This window comes from Phoca vitulina, unplaced genomic scaffold, assembly GCF_004348235.1.
Source record: "Phoca vitulina isolate PV1807 unplaced genomic scaffold, GSC_HSeal_1.0 scaffold9, whole genome shotgun sequence".
NCBI classification, from domain to species: Eukaryota; Metazoa; Chordata; class Mammalia; order Carnivora; family Phocidae; genus Phoca; species Phoca vitulina.
In genome coordinates this window covers 28079622-28099259 of record NW_022589712.1, presented here as the reverse complement: position 1 = coordinate 28099259, position 19638 = coordinate 28079622, and the positions used below count along the sequence as shown (strand labels likewise).

At 34.6% G+C, this 19638-nt stretch overlaps 1 protein-coding gene across 7 annotated transcripts in view; it reads right to left on the bottom strand.

The window, feature by feature from the left end:
• The window catches only part of BCLAF1 (BCL2 associated transcription factor 1), a 29976-nt gene that overhangs the window by 2698 nt on the left and 7640 nt on the right, over positions 1–19638 (bottom strand). For 2 of the 7 annotated variants that reach the window (XM_032407814.1, XM_032407816.1), the window contains 10 exons: positions 18468–18581; positions 16826–17737; positions 14938–15603; positions 14614–14783; positions 12175–12280; positions 11021–11105; positions 8478–8653; positions 7159–7339; positions 5932–6078; positions 70–282 (listed from right to left, as the gene is read on the bottom strand). In XM_032407814.1, the coding sequence (XP_032263705.1) occupies positions 70–282; positions 5932–6078; positions 7159–7339; positions 8478–8653; positions 11021–11105; positions 12175–12280; positions 14614–14783; positions 14938–15603; positions 16826–17737; positions 18468–18571 (2760 nt within the window). In that variant the 5' untranslated portion in view covers positions 18572–18581. Of the gene's footprint in view, positions 1–69; positions 283–5931; positions 6079–7158; positions 7340–8181; positions 8345–8477; positions 8654–11020; positions 11106–12174; positions 12281–14613; positions 14784–14937; positions 15604–16825; positions 17738–18467; positions 18582–19638 lie in introns of all 7 variants that reach the window. The other 5 variants (XR_004299978.1, XR_004299979.1, XM_032407817.1 and 2 more) reach the window with 5 other exon arrangements.

Here is a 19638-nt window from a genome sequence, read left to right as displayed (position 1 = left end):
ACTGGCCCACCAAACCCATACTGAAGAAAAATGTATCAGAATCACATTTAACAAGTTGAAATTTTCTACCTTTTCTTCTTTGCGTCTGTCCTTCTTTTCTTCATTATTTTCCATGGTCTCTTCTTCATCTTCAACAATCCCGTCCCCTTGGTATTTGTCATGAGTCCATTTTGGACTGCTACCTGATTTTTTGAAGTTAAAGCGCCCTCTGCCACGTTGAAAAGTACCACGACCTCTTCCTCTTTTGGCCCAATAATCCACACCATCATCTCTGTCATCATGCTACAGAGAGGTTAAAAACAATCATCACTAAAATGTCTTTCTTATAAGGAAAATGATCATATCCCCAAATTATAAGTCATGGTATACATCTTCTGAAGATTAGAGTATGTAAGATTGGGAATGTTCTAAAACACATGAAAACAAAGCCAGTAACACTGACGTTTTCAGCAAAAATATTTTCCATTGTGAAAGCAAATAATTATATCTTACTGCTTATAACCCAAGCATTGAGAGCTGTCCAATTTTTTGGAGAATTTCAACTGCTAAATTACTGCCAACTTCCAAAATTTTGACTTTTTTGCTCTCCATTATTTCAATCTAAGTCCACTGGCTAATATGCTCCATGTAAATGAGATAAAGTAACCAATAATTTTCCCAAAAAATTGCCAGTCATAAAGACATTAAAAAGCCATAAAAATATTATTACAACACTGTAAAATTTGTTAAATAAAGTAAGTGCTATAAATTATACCTTACATATAGGAACAGATTTTAAAATCCTACTGAGATTTAAAATTCAATGTATCTTACACATCAATCATCTACGCTAGAGAATTTCACATGCCAAATTATGACCACGTGGTCCCTAGAGTAATACCTCAACTTATTTCTTCTTCACCAACAGGAAGTACTATAGCTTTTTATTACTTTTAATTAGTTATTATTTTAACCTTAATTTTTCATTAACTATATCCAAATACAGATATTCCTCAAATTACAAATTGTTCAATTAAAACAACCTGCAAACTTGAAAAGCACTTTACTTTGTGAATGAGTAGATGAGTATTACATCCCAAAATACAAAACAAAAAGCCAAAGTTCTCCTGTAATTTAATTAATTGCCACCTCAAATTTAAACTCTCAAGTTTGTCACCTATAAAAAATGGAAAATAAAGCTAAATAATGCCCCTTACTGAGACAACAGGTATAATGCAAACAATGTTGTATAACCTATAGAATACTTGACCAGCTGTCCAAAAGTCACTAAATCTTTTTCTTAAGTATTACATGATATTAGCACCTTTGCAAAACACAATGTGCCTTTGTGCGTTTTCATGTAATACAGAGCACCCTCCCGGCATGAATTGCAAAGCTCAGTTACACAAGTAACACACCATGCAAAAGAGCAGTTACCAATTTCCAATAATCTATCTTTACCAAACCGATGAGAAGTGACTAACTAGTGGTGTGTAGGACTCCATAAAGAATGAATTTAGGAACTGTCAAAAGTGTAGATTTCAGAATATCAGAAAGCTTAATAGAAACCTGAAATAAAATATTTTAAAATACTCTGCCACTCAAAATCATACCCACACAACTACATAATTTCAGGCTCCCTTTTGATGTTAGCACAAACAACTCTAGAGTTTGTGTTTGTTCCTGGCGTTTACACAGTATTCTATGAATCTGTGGGAAATAGCAAACAGTTTTGGAGTCAGAGGCATGGGTTTAAAACTCAACAGAGGCTGTGTGACTTTACCTGCTCATTTTAAAAATGGGAGATAGCTGTGAAGGAACACAGATGATGTGTAAAAAGCACCCAGCCCAGTTATGACAAGCAAGCACTCAAACAGTGGTAATAATATTAATAAGGGTAAGACACTATTCTGAGCACTTTCCATGTATTTACTCATCTCATCCTCAAAGAACCCTATACTGTTACTAATCCCGCTTTAGATAAGAAACTGAGGCACAGAGAAACTGAGTTACTTGCCCAAGGCCACAAAACTAGTCCTTTCCACTACTCTTTAGGCCCATCACCCACAGAATACATTTCCCAGTACCTTGGTGGCAGTAAATGATTACCATAAGGCAGCTAATAGTTAGAAACAGAAAAAGCAGAGGCAAAGCCAGACACTAGAGTTAAACCAGCCTTTACCTTTAAATAACCAATGATCTGAAACTGTATAAATTAAACAGCAGCTAGATTACACTGTATTTATCAGAGGGTATCTGGCAGCTAAGTAACATTCTCATGCTACGCATACTAACCCTTAATCCTCAAGTTCTAACTTCCAAGATTTTAGTCCTACTACAATTTTTAAAAATTACTTCACATGATAAATGGTCAGAGAAGTGAGACATTTGTAATGCACAAAACACATAAACACAGGTGGCCATATCAGAACAAGACCTTCTGGAGGCGCCTGGGTGGCTCAGTCCGTTAGGCGTCTGACTCCCTGCAGAGGGAGCCCTGCATCCGGCTCTGCGCTCAGCAGGGAAATCTGATCAAGATTCTCTCTCCTGCTCCCTCTGCCCCTCCCAGAACCCAAGTGCCCTCTTTTTCTCAAATCAATAATCTCAAAAAAAAAAAAAAAAAGACCTTCTGAATCCTCTTATCTCTTCTCCACAAAATGATCAAGTTTCAAAAATTTAATTGATCAAACCTCCTACCTTAAGGCCCTTTCCCTACCAGGGATTTTTCTCTTCCTCAGAAGACAACATCAACACTGAGAACCTGTCCACTTCAGTACTTTCCCACTTGCTCCAACTCTTCACATACTCACCCCTCCATAGAATTTCAGGTTCTAAGATAGACTCTGGAGTACTTATTATTGGAAACACTACCATACCTTTGCATAAATCCAAGATTAGAGATGAGAAGTTTCAGAACAGAATGCAACAAATGTTACTATTACCCAATATTGGAGAAAGAATGGTAGGGTGCTTTCAGAACCCTGGCTCTTGGGCCCAAGGCATGGGTTCAAATCCAGAGTCCTGTTCTACTAGGCATGTAACTTTGGTCAAGTGCTCAACCTCTGTACCCCATTATTTTTCATCTGTAAAAGTGGGATAAAGGACTCATCTCAAAATGATTTTTTATAAGCATGAAATAAGTTTATTTCTTATTAGGCGCCTTAGGAAGGCTCCTACGTAGCACAGTACATATGCTCAATACATGTTACGCTGTTATTATTACTACTAAATACTAACGTTTCATTAATATCAAAAGTTCCATGCTTGTCAATTATTCTGAAAGAACCTAAGGGAACATCTGTTAACTTTTCAACCTCATCTCTTCTAAATATATTTCTATTCTCAGCGGTAGCAGTCTATAAAGTATCTTTGCAAAAGCAAAATCAAATTTAAATATCCGTGTAAAAACCAGAGCTGTCATTTCAATGGTTCATTAATTAAGAACCAAAATAATTAACTGTGGCAATAGATTTGTAAGAAAAATATAGTAACATTTTAATTTTACTTCTAGTGAACATCAGTCTCCGACAAATGCATGTTTTATATAGAAATGAAGGTTTTAAAATATAGGCCAGAATAGGAACATATAAAATGTTACTGCTACTTATAAGTTGCTAAATTCTTAAAGTAACAGACATTCTTCCTCTAATCAGTAAAATTACCACCTAAATGCCAAACTAAAATGTTATGTCTCAATTTAAGATAAAAATTACAACACTAGATTCTGAAAGAATGCCAGAGAAAAATGAAGGTCTGGCCTAAATTATTTGTAAAACATTCAAAATATTAAATAATTACCATCTACTTGTTCACCTCTCACTTCCCTCCTTAACTTTCTAACCTTTAACATTTGGTCTCCTTCTCTGGCATTTTTTTTTTTAAATGAACAATATGGCAATTTTACTATCACTCACTCCTCACCCTGCCTTTGACAGGGTGGCCTTTTAATCTCTTCCGACTGGGTGATCTGGCTTTGTGTCCTGTAAAATGATGGCTCCTAGATTTTTTTCTCTCTATAGATCCGCCTTATCAACAACCCATTGCACATCTGCACTTCATTTCTCCCAGGCACTTCAAGAATAAAACTTTTCTCCTCAAATTGGATTCTTTCCCCTGTATCCCCAATCTTAGAGAGAGATCCCCTCATCTCACTACCAACACCCAACCACATACAGGGTCCCTGAGTAAGACCTCATAAACGTTACTCTTAACTTTTCTAATATCTAACCCCTTAGTTCCAACACTCAGTAACTCTCAGATCTGTCTGTACAAACACTGTTTTTCTAAACTCTGGTTAAAATCCAAATTTATTAGGATATTATGGCCTTCCACAACTTGGCTCCTGCTTTTTCTTAATTTTACCAAACTTACATCAACCATCTAGTCATAGAGTTCTATCTCAAGATGTTTCACTCCTTCAATCTACAGTACACCTGCCTATCTTTTAAGCTTCAGATTCAAGCCCAGTTCCTCTATGAAGGCTCTCCTAATCACTCTCTCCTTTGAAATAATCCTCCATTTCCTGCTTTGGAGGAAATCCATCACATGTATTTAGAACATTTGTTTCCATATTTATTCCAGCCAAGAACTGAAATCATACAGTATTTGTTTTTGCATTCACAGTTCCTAGCATAAACAGCAGTCTGTGAATATATAAATTCTTAAATCAAAAAGGAGATCTTTTAAGCTTTCCTGTAACTGAATAAATGCCTTTCCCTGTGCACATGGTCAACTCACTCAATTTAAACAAGCTTAAATTTCCCCTTAGAGCATTTATTGAGTAAACTTTATGCATAATACACTTTAAAAATTTTTTCAGACCTTGGTCTTAAAGTATCCAAGAGAGTCAAATAGAACTAATTTTTTGGGGGCGCCTGGCTGGCTCAGTCCTTAAGTGTCTGCCTTCGGCTCAGGTCATGATCCTGGGGTCCTGGGATCGAGCCCCGCATCGGGCTCCCTGCTCAGCGGGAAGCCTGCTTCTTCCTCTCCCACTCCCCCCTGCTTGTGTTCCCTCTCTCGCTGTGTCTCTATCAAATAAATAAATCTTAAAAAATAATAATAATAAATTTTTGATTGCCATTCTTCAAACAATACAGATCTACTTCAGCATATAGCTCTCTCCTCTCAGCAGGTAAGTTGTGGGTATTCAGGTGTATTCATAAAAAGCCAAATAAAAAACACGATTCTATAAATCTAGTATTACTTTCCTCCTTGCTTCTGCAAAACAACTAATCTTCAGAACTAGTCTCTGAAACATGCCTTCTTTGAAAAGCTATGATAAAAATAAATGTTTCTGGTAATAGTTCTGGTATTTTCTAAAGTGTCTATAATGTTGGACCCCTTTCTCCCATGTCAAACTGCAGAAAATTTCCATCATTACCTAGAAACTCTTTCAGGACCCACCTCCTCTAGGTTCCATCCCTTAGAAAACTACTTCAGAAGGAATTTTATCACAAAGAAGCACCACATTAGTGTAGCTAGCAACTTTTCCACATGTAAATTTTCATCTTCCTTTTATTCCAATGGAAGTACACAACCTCCCTGAGATCCTTCATTATGTGTACTGTGAAAGAATTCTTCTCTTTGTCTTTCATTTAAACAGACAGCTGTGATGATGGAAGGTAAATCTTAATGAGAAGTTTCTGTAACTGTCATTGTCTTATAGACAGATATGAAACATATGTTAATGTTCTTCTCTGAATGTGGCTATCAAATCAGGTACATTTTAAATTTACCCTGATCAGCCTATAGGTGCTATCAATGAAGTATAAACAGGACCAAAGGGACCCACATTTTCAAAACTTCCAATCATCTGGGTAATGAATTTTTAAAAGATTTTCTGCATTATGGTGAAAACTTCTCATAATAGTGGATACCTGTACTCAAATGTATTCACCCAGTATGCTTTGAAAATTAATGCAAACCAAATAAACACAGATTTCTAACACCCACCAAGAAGTACTTCTTGCTCTTTGGGGTATATTCTGGATCCCATTCCTCTTCCTTCGGTCTCTTTTGAAAAGTAGTATTTGAGTTGTTTGGACCAGTATTTGTCCCAGCAAAAACTCCTCTGGCTCTTCCTCTGCCTCTAATTCGAAACTGATTAACATTAACAAAGTTGTTTAGTAATGCAATCAAAAGGTATTTAGTTACATGCAAACTCTAATTTTACTGCAGTAACAAAAAACATATTTCCTAATTTCCTTCCTAAATCTCAATTTCATAGCCACTGAGGATAGAAAGGGTGACTATTTTATATTATAGGCAAAAAATTCTGCCCACTGCAAGTTAAAAAGGTTAAGAAAAAATGCAGTCAATCTAAGTATTAGCATACTGACTGCACTTTCATGGCCTGAACTAGTACTTTTAAATAATAGAGTTGGTTCTTTTCCCTTTTACTAGCCAAAAGAGTTGTCTAATTCTTTGAATTATCATAGGAGTCCCAAGTGTTCAACTATACCTATCACCATATAAGCAAAGCTCTTCTCTTTCCTAAATGATCTAATTAATGAACCCTACTAATAATTGACTGGATACTCGCTTACAGTAGGAATCTGAATATAGAAATTGAAGAGTCAAGAAGATGCACTACTACGAAGTCATTAAATTAGTAATTACAACATATTTATGCAAATATGGGGATAATGTGTAGGCTATGTAGAATAAAAAGAAAATTATATGATTTCTATGATTATACGCATATAAGCAAGGACTGGAAGGCAAAATAGGCAAAATAAAAATAGTTGTAATACAGAGATTAGGTTTTTTTTTTTTTAATGTTTTAAGGTATCTTTTCAAAAACTAAGTGATTAAAGAACTAGATCTCAATAACTTTACTTGACTCTTGGGTCTTTATGCACTATGTAGATATTGATTCCAAAGTTTAAAAAAATATCTAGTTTATATATATATATAAATTTTTTTAAATTAGATAAAAACACTTATTATTTACTCTGTATACAAAGAAAGCATCATCCCAGCTCCAGCCCCTCCTCCCAACCCTTAAATGGCATATCTTAATGAAGATATTATCAAAAACCATTTCACTTTCCAAGACTAATTCTGAATGTAGGAGTAATGACTCACAACAATGTCTAAATCATGTATTTTTAACTTTCCTTATGCACAGTGCTCTAAAGTAAAGTCCTACCATCAATCAAAGGTACTTCTACTACTTACAAAGGTTCCTCGTGGTCGGCTAACTCCTCCAAAGCCTGAGTATTCTTTCAGTTCATGGTGAGTTTTAAATTCTTCTTCTCTTTCCTTCTTACTCTCCTTTTCTTCTCGAGAACTGGGAGAAGAAGGCGATGCTGAAGAGGATGAAGATCGAGAATGATCTTGCTCTCTACTTTTATGTTTACTGCAAAATAAAGAAAGAAAAAAAAAAAATATGTGCTACTTTAAAAAAGATAAAGACCCTGTTGAATCTTATAATAAAAGGGATATTTTTTAAGTCAAAAAAAACTAACCCCTATTAAAATTATTACATAACTAAAATGATTGGGTGTTAAACTTTGACACAGTCTGTTTCCATTCTCCTTCAGTTTTTTTTTGTTTGTTTTTTTTGTTTTTTTTACATAACTACTGAAAAACATGATATGGCCTGCCAGTTAAAAACTAGCAGTCTGGAAACTTCAAGAATAAGGTTCAGTTCTTCAATATTTTTAACTTTTTTGTTGTTGTTATTTTAAGGCAAGGAAAAGAAGAGTAGGAAAAAGTAAGAATGTTCTTAAGGCCAAGTTTCAAAATGACTGCAGTCTGTACACCCTGGGTGAGAACAGATGGTATGGTTTGGGCCGTAACTCCATTATAGAAATCAAAAGCATATGACATACAAATACCAGTCATAAATTAAAAAAACACGAGTAAAATCCACCATTTACCTAATGAACAGCAAGAAAACGATTATCTATGATATTGAGTATTCCTACTATATATTTGACTCTATGATGATCAATTTTATATGGTTCTAATGCAACACCCGAAAAGGTCATACCTGCGATAACTCTTACCACTGCTAACAGTATCCATGGAAACATTACTTTGAAAGATAAATACACATTGCTATTTCATAAAAACTAGTCCTTCCTCCCCCCCATCTCTCCCATGTTAAACCACTAGATATCAGTTTAAAATTCTTGTACTCTGGGTGTTATGAGTTGAAAAAGTGCGGAATCAAGCATAACGAACCAAAGTTCTTACACAAACTGTTTCTAGAAATGCACTGCATTGAAGTCCAACCTCCTGATGTAGCCTGGATAATAGGACACATTAATTTGTCATTTTTTTTTTCAGTGTTAGCTTGCTATTCCAAAGTTTTTGTCCTCATCCACCATAAGCCGTGTAAAAGACAAATACATTTTTGCTGTAAAACAAATAATTTTAATTGTTTAAATTTAAACATTCGATTACACAGTCAAAATTGAAAGCAATTAAGCTGACAATTATTAAAGGCTAATTAGAAGCTAAAACCTAACTCACACAGTTTTAACAATTACCTGTCATCTTTGTAAGATTTGTATTCCTTGTAATCTTTTGGAGTTTTTTCCTGCTTTCTTGATCCACTGGATTCCCTGGAGCCCTTGGAATCCCCCCGTTCTTTACTTCTTTCTTTTCTCCGACGATCAATGTCATGCCGAAGATCAGCAGAATCACACCTTAATTTTTTATCTCCCTATAAAAGACAAATGTAAAATACAGATTTCAGGAGAGGTATAAGAAAAAAATATATATATAGCCAAATTTTATGCCAGTTTCTAAATTGGCATTTTAGTATCAGAGAAGAGTAGACCATAACATACTACTTCCACACTTAGTTTTAGTTTTTGTTAAAAAATATGCCTGGTTGTTTTGACTAAACATTTGTATACACAGTGCAACAGGACTAGGGAAGTTATGAAAAGCTAATTATCTTGAAAATGTCATCGGTTTTTGTTCAAAGCAATCCATAATAAACTCTGTACAGTAGAATGACATAATTATTTTTCCACTCAACACATCCTCATTGTCATCACTCATCCTTTTCACAGGGTTTCTTTTTAAATGATAGAGATTATACTCTATCTGTAGTTGTGGTATAGCCTTCTACCTATAAAGTTATGGGATCCTAAAGTAACGGTTCTCATTATTTAAGCCTCATTATCATCAAGCTCTTCCCAATAAGTTGACCAACCCAATAAAAACCACTTCAAAAGGAAGAACTGTAATTTCCGTAACATGCAAGTGGAGTATGATTAATAAAACCAAGTAAGGTTGAATAAGGGTAGAAACAAAGCCAGAAAGAGATTATTCCCAATCCTGTACTCAGTATCTTGGGCCATATACTGCCCTTTCTCAATTCAGGTATTGCAACGGACATTAGTTTAACTGGGTCACAATTCACCTCCTTCTTGTTCCATTGCTTTTTCAAATACTATATAATTTAGGAAGATGGAAAGAGGCATCTAGGAATGAAGAAAAATTATACATCAGTAAGATGCTAAGCAATGTGGACATCCTTGCTAGTATTCAACAATAAGAAGTACTTATTCTGGGAAATCTAGCTATGATATTCATAAGCATTCATAAAACTGGAAGTATATCTCCAAATGATATCAACTACTCACCTACTTGCTCCCTGGGTAACAAAGAAAATCTAATCAAGAGCAAAAACCTTCCTTTTTCACTTAGGTATTATCAAGCCCACAAGTAACAAGATAATTTAAGTAAAACTACTTTATAAACTCCAAAACTATATACACATTAAATAATAACATATTTATTAATTATTCATTCAGATCGTATAAAGAGCAATGTCATATCTTCTTGTCCATCCATAAGTAATCACTATTTTCTCTCCTCCAGATGAAAATCTGGTCAGTAATGAGGAAAGAAACAAGATACTCACTCTGTCAGAGCACAAGGATAGACTAAACTGTTGGCAAAACAAAATTAACCAACACTGAACCCAAGACATTGAAAGTAAAGCCAAGGTTAGTATTCAGCCCTCAGAATCAGTTTTTCCAAGATCAGTATGCCCCATACAAAGAGACCACTTTCTTTTAAGCTTTAAATTTCACATCTAGTAAGTTAAGAGGATGCCCTATTATTTGTATAATACAACTATTAATAACAGCTTCTGGAAATGAAAGTGCCGATGTTTTCATTATACCTCAACTATTTAGCTCTGCAAAACACATGTAGTCTCATTTTTCTGATTAGAAAACCAAATGTCCAAGAGGCTAATTATCTTCCATGTATCATAGAAATACTTGGCTACAGCCAAAATTGGAACCAAGAAGCATTTCCAAGTCCCCTAACCTTTTCATTACAATGGACAGTTGCTATTTGTCCCTACATTTCTACTACACCCGTAAGGCCTGCCATATGGACTAATCTACCTAGAAAACAGCAATTTCACAACTCATCAGAATATATCAGAGTCCCCTTAACAAACGCATTCTATTCTCACAGACCTCCCTCCCCCAACATTCACAGGTTCTTCTCTCAAGTTTAAAAGCATTCTTCCCCAACCCACAAAAATTCCAATAGTGAGTTTTTATTCCAAATGTTCATTTGTAAATCTGTTCTTAGAATGTTTATTTCTTAGTCCAGATCAAAAATGCCCAGTAGCATGGGGATTACTTCTTGTTCTTGCTGTGAAAAACCTCGAAATATTAATTTAGGCATACATAAATCAAGGAATATTTATTCTGGCTCATCTATTTAACCCCAAAACTTTATAGAAAAACCCTACTATAATTTCTTATCGTTGTTTTTCTCATTTTCCTTTATCTAACACTTGATTCTTTACCCTTTGCTTAGAATGAATTTCTTCCTTTTATCATTTTTAAAAATTACTTTTGGTTTTACTGGAGTACATAGTATAGTGTCAGCTTAATTTCTTTTAGGAAGGAACAGTATATACACAACTGTAAATGCATTTATTTACAACTTAAAAATAGATGACCTCTGCATTTTGTCTATGCAAACTATACTTAATTATACAATATCATTAACTGAGTTGAACTTAACATTAAAAAAATGTCCATTCAAAACATACCTTTTGATTTTCTTCTTTAAAAACTCTCTCTTCCCCTGCTAAACGAGTATGCTTCCTCAGGGCACTTGGAGAGATGTCAATTCTCCTTAATGTAAAATAAAGTCTATTTGTAGTCACATTAACTTTATGGTTCAAAAAATTCCTCAGAACTGTTCATTTTAATAAAGGAAATAACTAGACAGTTATTCCTCTCCCAAATAAACCTTAGCATTGTAACATTATTAATCTAATTCCGAGTAATTAAGAAATAAAGACTATATCCATTAAAAATAAATTAAAAATGCTTCAGTATTTTTACATATAAAGTCTGAAGTTTTAAAACAAATTAATCATAAAAAAACCCATGTTTTGATTAAATTGAATATTATCATCCTAAGTGTCAACCATCATACAATTATACCTCCATATCTTCAATGAACACATGAATAGGGTTATTTGTTCCTAAATATCTCCAATATTTTTACATAATCAGTGGATCTTCAGTTTTATGCTGTGCCTTTCCTTGCCTTTTTTAAGCTAGTATCCGTTGCCAACTTCTCAGAGCTTCTTCAGCAGTCACCACCAAAACCCTACCTACTATGACTAAGCACTAGATACTTTATAACCAATACTAATTGTCACCACCACCCTGCAAAAGAGGCACTGTTGTCCTTATTTGGTAGATGGAAAAAACTAATGTTCAGAAATTAACTAACTTGTTCATCACAACGCAATGAAGTTACAGAACCAGTATATGAACATAACTGCCTGACTTTTAATATTCATGCTCTTCTTATGAAAAACAGTTCTACCTGTTACCAAGCATTTTTACTTTACAAACTTACTGGAAGTAAATTAAATAAAGGGCTACTCTAGGCATCCAACTTCCTCCCAAAAAAACAAATGTGGTATCTACTGAATTCCTTACTGGGGGGGGAGTGATTAAGAGTACTGTTAAGTTATAAGAATCTGTTTAAACCAAGTGAACTGAAAATTAAAAAGAAACAGTAAATTACAAAGTTTTCAAGGCTGGAAATACACTTATTCAAGGTACAAATCAGAAATAAAACCAAAGTTCATTTTATTATCATGATGATAGCACAGTTCCATTATGATATTGTTTAAATGGTGTCTATCAAAACATTTTTCATACGCCCATACAACAGTGCACATACCTGTGTATCTCAGGGCTCTTTTGCCTGGTACTATGTTCTTCGGTGGCTTTCTGATACGAAGTGAACCTCTCGTTTAGGGTCACTGCAGCTGATTTGAAGTATTGCTCTGTTGATTTAGGAGAAATACTGCCCAATTAGTTATCTTTACTTCAAGAAAGGTTTTCACTTGTGACAGAAGGGCATTTGGCAGGTGAAAAGAAAATAAAAATACTCAAGAAACCTAGCAGAAGAGAATCAAGTGTTACAAAGAACTCCTACTCTGTCCCTTTTAACTTTTTGTACCTCAACAGGTAACTGATACAAAGTTCCTCAGAGGGCACTATCAATACTACATACAATCCAAGAACAATAAACAGATTAAAATTGAGAATCTCTAACTTAATTTCAATAATGAACTACTTCCTCAAACAGAACAAAAAGGAACAGTAGGTGGACGTCCTTATACCTTGCCAATATGAACCAATGAGGTTACTTCAAGTAATCATTTGCAGAAAACAAAAAATACTGAAATAACTACACAGTTGGTTTTAGTACACCAGTAAAATTATTTCATCAAGAACTACGTTGACAACAAAAAATGGATTTAAGAAAAAAATGAATAGTACCATTTCAATTCAAAAAATATTCTTCAAATCAATTAACACTAATTACTCCAAAAATCTGGCATCTTGGCAAACCCGACATATTTGCTATTGTTCTCTTGTCCTTCTTTCAAATTTTAAAATTAGTAATATCAATACTACTTTTTAAACCATTCAAGATACGCTGTAAATGTAAAATAGAAAGACGTATAAAGTCATGAAATGTTACATTATGAAGCAAGCTATCTGCTTAACAGGTCAACATACATCTGTGTCAACTTACCGCCCAATATCCAGCACATGTCTCATAACCAATCATTAAAACTTGAAACGGCCACTACAAGGGTAGTGCCTCAATCATAATTCCATGAAACCCAGGAATTTGAGCTAGCAACTCAGTTTTTATGCCATTTTTGCCAGGAAGACAGAAGATTCAACTTTGCCTGTATCTTTCAACAGCTATTTTACTTTGAAACATGGATTTTGCCATTTCAAAACATATTCCAGGACCTAGTTACAATGAAAAAGAAAACATCACTGGGCATTTTCAGCTCTAAAGTAAGAAAGAGCTGTTCAGATCGGTTGTACAATACCAATAATGAAACATAACTACAGTTCTTTAAAAAAAAAAAACAAAAAACAAAAAACAAAAAAAAAAAACAAAAAGAAAATGAAAAAGAAAAAATTTTATCAAAACCTGATCTCAAAATTCAGCAATAAATTGTAAAATGTGGAGACAGGTCAAAAAAAGGTAAAAAAAGAAAAAATGTTAATGTTTCATATTTTATGTACCACAATATGGTCATAAACTGGCTCACAAACCTAGTTATAGCCAAATAACAAAACCCTTGTTACCATGTTTAAATAATTACAGTCAAAAAGAAATTCATTCACTATTCACTATTTTGAAACATCAACTGCATAAAGAATTTGCTAGCAACAAGTTTCAGCTATTACAACGAATTGTTCTCATATAAAAAGACAAACTTTTTTAAAAAAATGGCTTTTAAGACCAACAACCATGTAGCTTCCTGGGTAAGAACCTATTTCACAGTAAGTTGCCTTTTAAACACAGAAAGAAAATAACAAAAACAAAACAACCTAATTGCCCAAAACGTCACACCCTAAAACCTTTGAAAATTATTAGTAACTTTGAATTACATACTGGTGAAAATTGAACATCATTACTTTAACTGGAAATGAACACCCTTATCATCTTCAGGACTTAAATATAACTATCATCCTAATTAGTAACTATTCATAAATTCACTATTCATCTAACACATTTCTAAATTTCTTAAACTTTTTTTCCTTAAAAAATTCCAATAAATTCTTTTCCAGCTTATCATTTAAAAAAGCTAAGTATTAGAACAAATTAAGTAACAAAAATATAGATAGAAAATCAATACTGCTTTTCTGCTGGTTTCAGGTTTCTTTAAAAATTGAAAAGAAATTCTTAATAATATTCAGTAACAATATGACCTCACTTTATTATAAATCTATGCAAGAGTGCATTATAAATCCTATGCATGCAATGAAAAATCATCTGTAAGCATTCTGCCCTTCAAGTACAATGACACATTTCAAGAAGACTTCCTGTTAAATAAATCTTTATCAGTTTTATCATGATATAGCTTTTCAGAGTGTGTTTCAACTCTATTTGGTATTTCAATCACTTTTTATTAAATATCTCCACATGGGTCTTAATCCTAGCAAGACTGATCACTCTTTCACGAAACTATTCTTCCAAATTTCTAATGGTGTCTATGTAAACTTGATAGCCCTAGAGTACATTAATTAAAGCCTAACTGTTCATTTTAATTTGCAAGAAATATTTAATTCACAATAGTAAACATACCTTTAACATGATGAACCAAGGACACAATGTGTTGAATAAAAGACTCTGAAGTGCTTTTGCTGGCCTGTGGCAACTTAATGTGGTCAAAGATGGATCGGAATTCTTGTTCCTTCTTGACAGAATGGACAAGTGTACTAGCAAGTAGCCTGTCTTTAGTCAAGGAAGCAGGTCTGGAGCATATCGGTAACAAACACACACACACAACAAACAAAATATACCATTGGTTTGAATACGAAATGGGAGTATGTTCAGAAAATAAGATAATTAATTAGAATATTAACTAAATCACCACAGATTATTTCCTGGGCATCAATGTGGAATTACCTGTTAGAATCATCAAGAGGAACAGGTGCCATTTTGAGTTTGACTTCAGGACGATGAGAATCACTGGCTATCATTTTGATCCTAAGTGGGCTCTCCTCTCTGAAGGTAGACTTTTCTCGTGCATCCAGATTCTTGTGTAGAGGGGGACTGTAATCAAAGAGGTCTTTGAGCTTTTCAGACTTTACCTGCTCAGGTGACTGAGTTTCTTTCTTTACTGTTATTCTCTCAGAACTTTTGTCGTCTTCCTTGTGCTTATCTTTTGCAGTGCTAGGCCTTTCCACTACGTAGCCAGTCTCTTTAAGTTTATAATTTTTTTCTTCTCTAAATCCATCACTTTCTCTATTGCCTTTCAATGAAACTTTGGACTTGTACTTGGGTCCTTCCTCCTCAGTATTCCGGTGAGATGTAGTAGCAAAATTTTTACCCTGATCTGCAAGGACTGACTTCCTGAACTGTCTATAATCCTCTGTCTCCTCTGTGTCATCCCCTTCTGAATCATTAAATTTTTGTTTTCCAGACTCTTTATCACTAAAGTAATCTAGCGCTTCCTGGTCTTCCCATTCTCCCTCTGCCCTCCCTTTCTCTGATCCTTTCTCCTTTGGAGCCTCTTTATCCCTGGTATTACCCCTATCAAGCAGGAATACTCTAGACTCTTCATCTGTGAACCTGTGAATAAGCAGAGAAGAGGATGGTAACTCTGGATTGCATTCACTGTGGATCACTTGCATACTTATATGTATGAAGATCTATATGACCAGCGAGATCTGCCCAATATCACAGGACCAGTAATAGAGAAAAAAAACCTTACTGAAAAGTGCTTTCTTCAGATTCCACTTTAAAAAAACATTAAAAGCATCTATACAGCACTTATGTACTGAGTTTTTAAATAAATTTACATATTAGACCTCCTGAAGTTTAAAAAGTAAAGCCTTTCCCAAAAACCTGTTCTAGTCATAGACCACAATTCTGCACTAACAAATCCAATTATCCAGAACTTCTACAACATGCAACACAGTTTAATTTTTAAGGCTAAAAACCACTAATAAACAGTATACTTAATCTATCAGAATTCTACTTATAATTATACTCAAAATTTCAGACTGTAACACTTACCTACCAAAAGAAATGAGTTCACAAAAGTGAACTTAAATTAGTTAATATTTAATATTCTAACTGAATCACAAAACTATTTCATATATACTTTGCTGCAGAAAATGATTCCTGGCAATACTAAGTACAAACTGTATCAATTCAACAAGAAATTTAATTCTAGTTTGTACAGCACTATCCCATAAATAGCCTGCCTGTTCTATTTTCTCACTCAAGAGTCAATCAAACTACATTAGCAACCAATTTTCACTGAGTTTTTTAGCAACTCTTTAGCAATGCTTGAAATCAGAATTTAAACAAAGTATGTTTCAAACATTACTAAAATAAGAAATACCATTATCTTTTCTATGGTCGGATAGTTTTATTAAGAATTGGCAGCTGCATGTATTAATACCACACAAGTAAAAACATGTACTATAACTACATTATTTATATGTTACATTATAATGAAGAAAACAAAATAAGCTTTCAATGCTCTAACACAAAATTCATCTAAGATCTTACATATTAACCATCAGTTATGCTTTATGCTACTCAATTTCTTTACATTCTTAATTCTGCACTGACTGAAAACAAATAAAATTAAAAAGAGAAATATAAATTAGCTATTAAAACAATTTCCAAAGTTAACCAGATGTAGTATAAACAACTTGAATTATAAAGTTGTGAGTGAAAACAGCTAACTACACATCACGGTACAATTTTAAGTCTTATAAATCCAAATAGAATTCAAAGAACAAATGTATTAATATTATCATCTAAATACTTTAATGCTTACCTTTTTAAGAATTTTCCTGTCTTTGCAGTTTCCTGATCTCCACCATCAGGATAAAATGAAGAACGTCCCCTAGCCTCATCTCTTGGAGCATTCTGTGGTGTGATTGTCTTTGCAGGGCTTCTTCGTGAAGGGATATGATGAATTGGACTATTCTGAGAAGGACTGTACCGACTAGATCCATTTCCAACAGAACCAGACCCAGACCTTTCAGGACTATGCTGAATGGAATGTGAATGCTGAGAGGGGGTGTTTTTTGCAGAGTGGACTGTACTGAGCATGGGGGCATCAGAGCAAGATGAACTCTGACTAGGTGGTGTAGCAATCGGTGAAGGACTATGAGGTGATCTAGGACTATTATCATAAGCTGAGAGGCCAGGCCAAATATCACCAGATGTGGCTGATGATTTGTTAAACTCATCAATAGATTCAGATGGGTCATGCTCAAATGTATCTTTCGGCTCCTCCTGTGATTTACTTTTCAAAGGACTCTCTTCTTGGGGCTCCCCTTCAGCTTTTTTGGTTTGTTTTTCCTGAGACCCTCGTCTTTTAGAGACAGGAGATTTGCTATATGGGGATGAAGAACGAGAAGAGGATGATCTTGGAGACCTAGAAGATCTATATGACCGGCGAGATCTGCTTCGGGATCTTTGAGAAGAAACGGATCTTCTTTTTGGACTCCTGGAACGTGAACGACCTCGTCTAGGACTCCTAGAGTGTCTTCTATTCCAGACAGGTCTATAACCACCTCGATGATATCTACCTCCTCCTCCTTGATAATACCCTCTGCCCCTTCCTCTGTACCCATAAGGTCGTCTCATTCCTCTATTATTTCTGTAATCTCGGCGATAATCTCTAGAATAAATACGATCTCTACTACGAGATCTTGAATATGTCCTGGAACGAGACCTAGAACTAAAAATGAAATAAATATCAATGCAAGAAAAATAAACTATTCCATTCTACCACTCTAAACACTTACGGCTGAACGTAACATGTCAATAGTCAAAACCAAAAATGTACATTTGAAAAATAAAACCTCTCATTTATACAAAAGTTTACTGTTTTTAATGAAGAAAGTCTCACTTCTAAGATAAATATTGAGAGAATAAAGGCCTTAGAAACAAAGGCACAGAAAACAGGAAAATATCCACCAACAGGACATACTAACAAATTATAGTAAAGCTATACCTTAGAGTAAAAGAATATTTAATGGCATAGAAGAAATATTCATCAATGAAATACTACTGGCTAAATTCATACATAATACTGAGACATCAGAATCAGAAACAATGAGAAACTATGAAATAATACAAAAGATGGCTTACTGTCAAATAATTCTCACATTACCCAATTTATCTTTTAACGTTATAAATTCAAAGAAATTCACCATACATGCACAGTGTAAGAATCTGAGATCTGAAGTCACGCTAACTGAAATCAAACCTAAGCACCGCCATTTACTAGCTTGCAACTTGAACAATTCTCAATCTCTCCAACTCTAAAATGAAAGTAGAAGAGATTCACTTCACAGGGTTGAGAATAAAATAAATTAATGAGTTTAGCATCGTGTCTAAACGTAGTAAGCATTCCATGAATATTAGCTGATTATCATTATTAAAAGAATTAAAACACAGTAATTCACCTGTATCTCTTCTTTCTAGAATGTGATCTTGATCTTGATCGAGAACTAGACTGTGATCTAGACTTTGATCTTGAAGAATGTGATCTAGAATTGGAGCGACCCATTTCTTTTCTCCTAGTCAATGAGAGCAAAAAAGTCAAAAATCACAATTCAATTAAAGAAGTTTCCCATTCTTATTTATTTTCAAAGACCAACTAAATTTTACAAGACATAAGTTTCTTAACGGATATTACTCATCACCATTTTCATATGAATACTAGGACAATTCTCCCTATTTATCTTCACCTGCATGACAGTTACTGTATACAGTAGGTAGAAGATTTCTATGGACTGCACCACCTATGTGCCTCAATTCAAAAAGGCAGCAGCTGCATAAGCCAGAAAGAGCAATACAAGACTACAGCAGCATGTTAGATGTTATTCCATGCCCAATACAAATGCCTACCTGTCCTGTAAAAAAGATAAATATCAGAGTAATATCAGATAAGGAACCTGAAACAAAGAAAACACAATTGGCATAATACTAAAAAAAATAAATAAACCTAGCAGACTGTCATCCTAAATGCTTTATGGCCTTAAAATGGGATTAAATTGGGGCGCCTGGGTGGCTCAGTTGTTAGGCATCTGCCTTCGGCTCAGGTCATGATCTCAGTCCTGGGATCGAGCCCCGCGTCGGGCTCCCTGCTCTGTGGGAAGCCTGCTTCTCCCTCTCCCACTCCCCCCTTGCCTGTGTTCCCTCTCTCACTGTTATCTGTCAAATAAATAAATAAAATCTTAGAAAAATAAAAAAAATAAAATGGGACTAAATTAACCACTCCTTATATATAATACTGCATGATTCACATAAAAATGGGCTTATGCGGGGCGCCTGGGTGGCTCAGATGGTTAAGCGTCTGCCTTTGGCTCAGGTCATGATCCCACGGTCCTGGGATGGAGCCCTCATCAGGCTCCCTGCTTAGCAGGGAGCCTGCTTCTCCCCCTCCCTCTGCTTCTCCCCCTGCTCGTGTTCTCTCTCTCTATCTCTGTGTCTCGAATAAATAATAAAAAAATCTTTAAAAAAAAAAAAAATGGGCTTATGTGACAACGCTAGTTCACCCTGTAGCTTTCTGGTAAGTTGATGAAAAAGAATAAAAGATAAACTGGAAAGACTGCTTGAAGAAAGATATTGGAA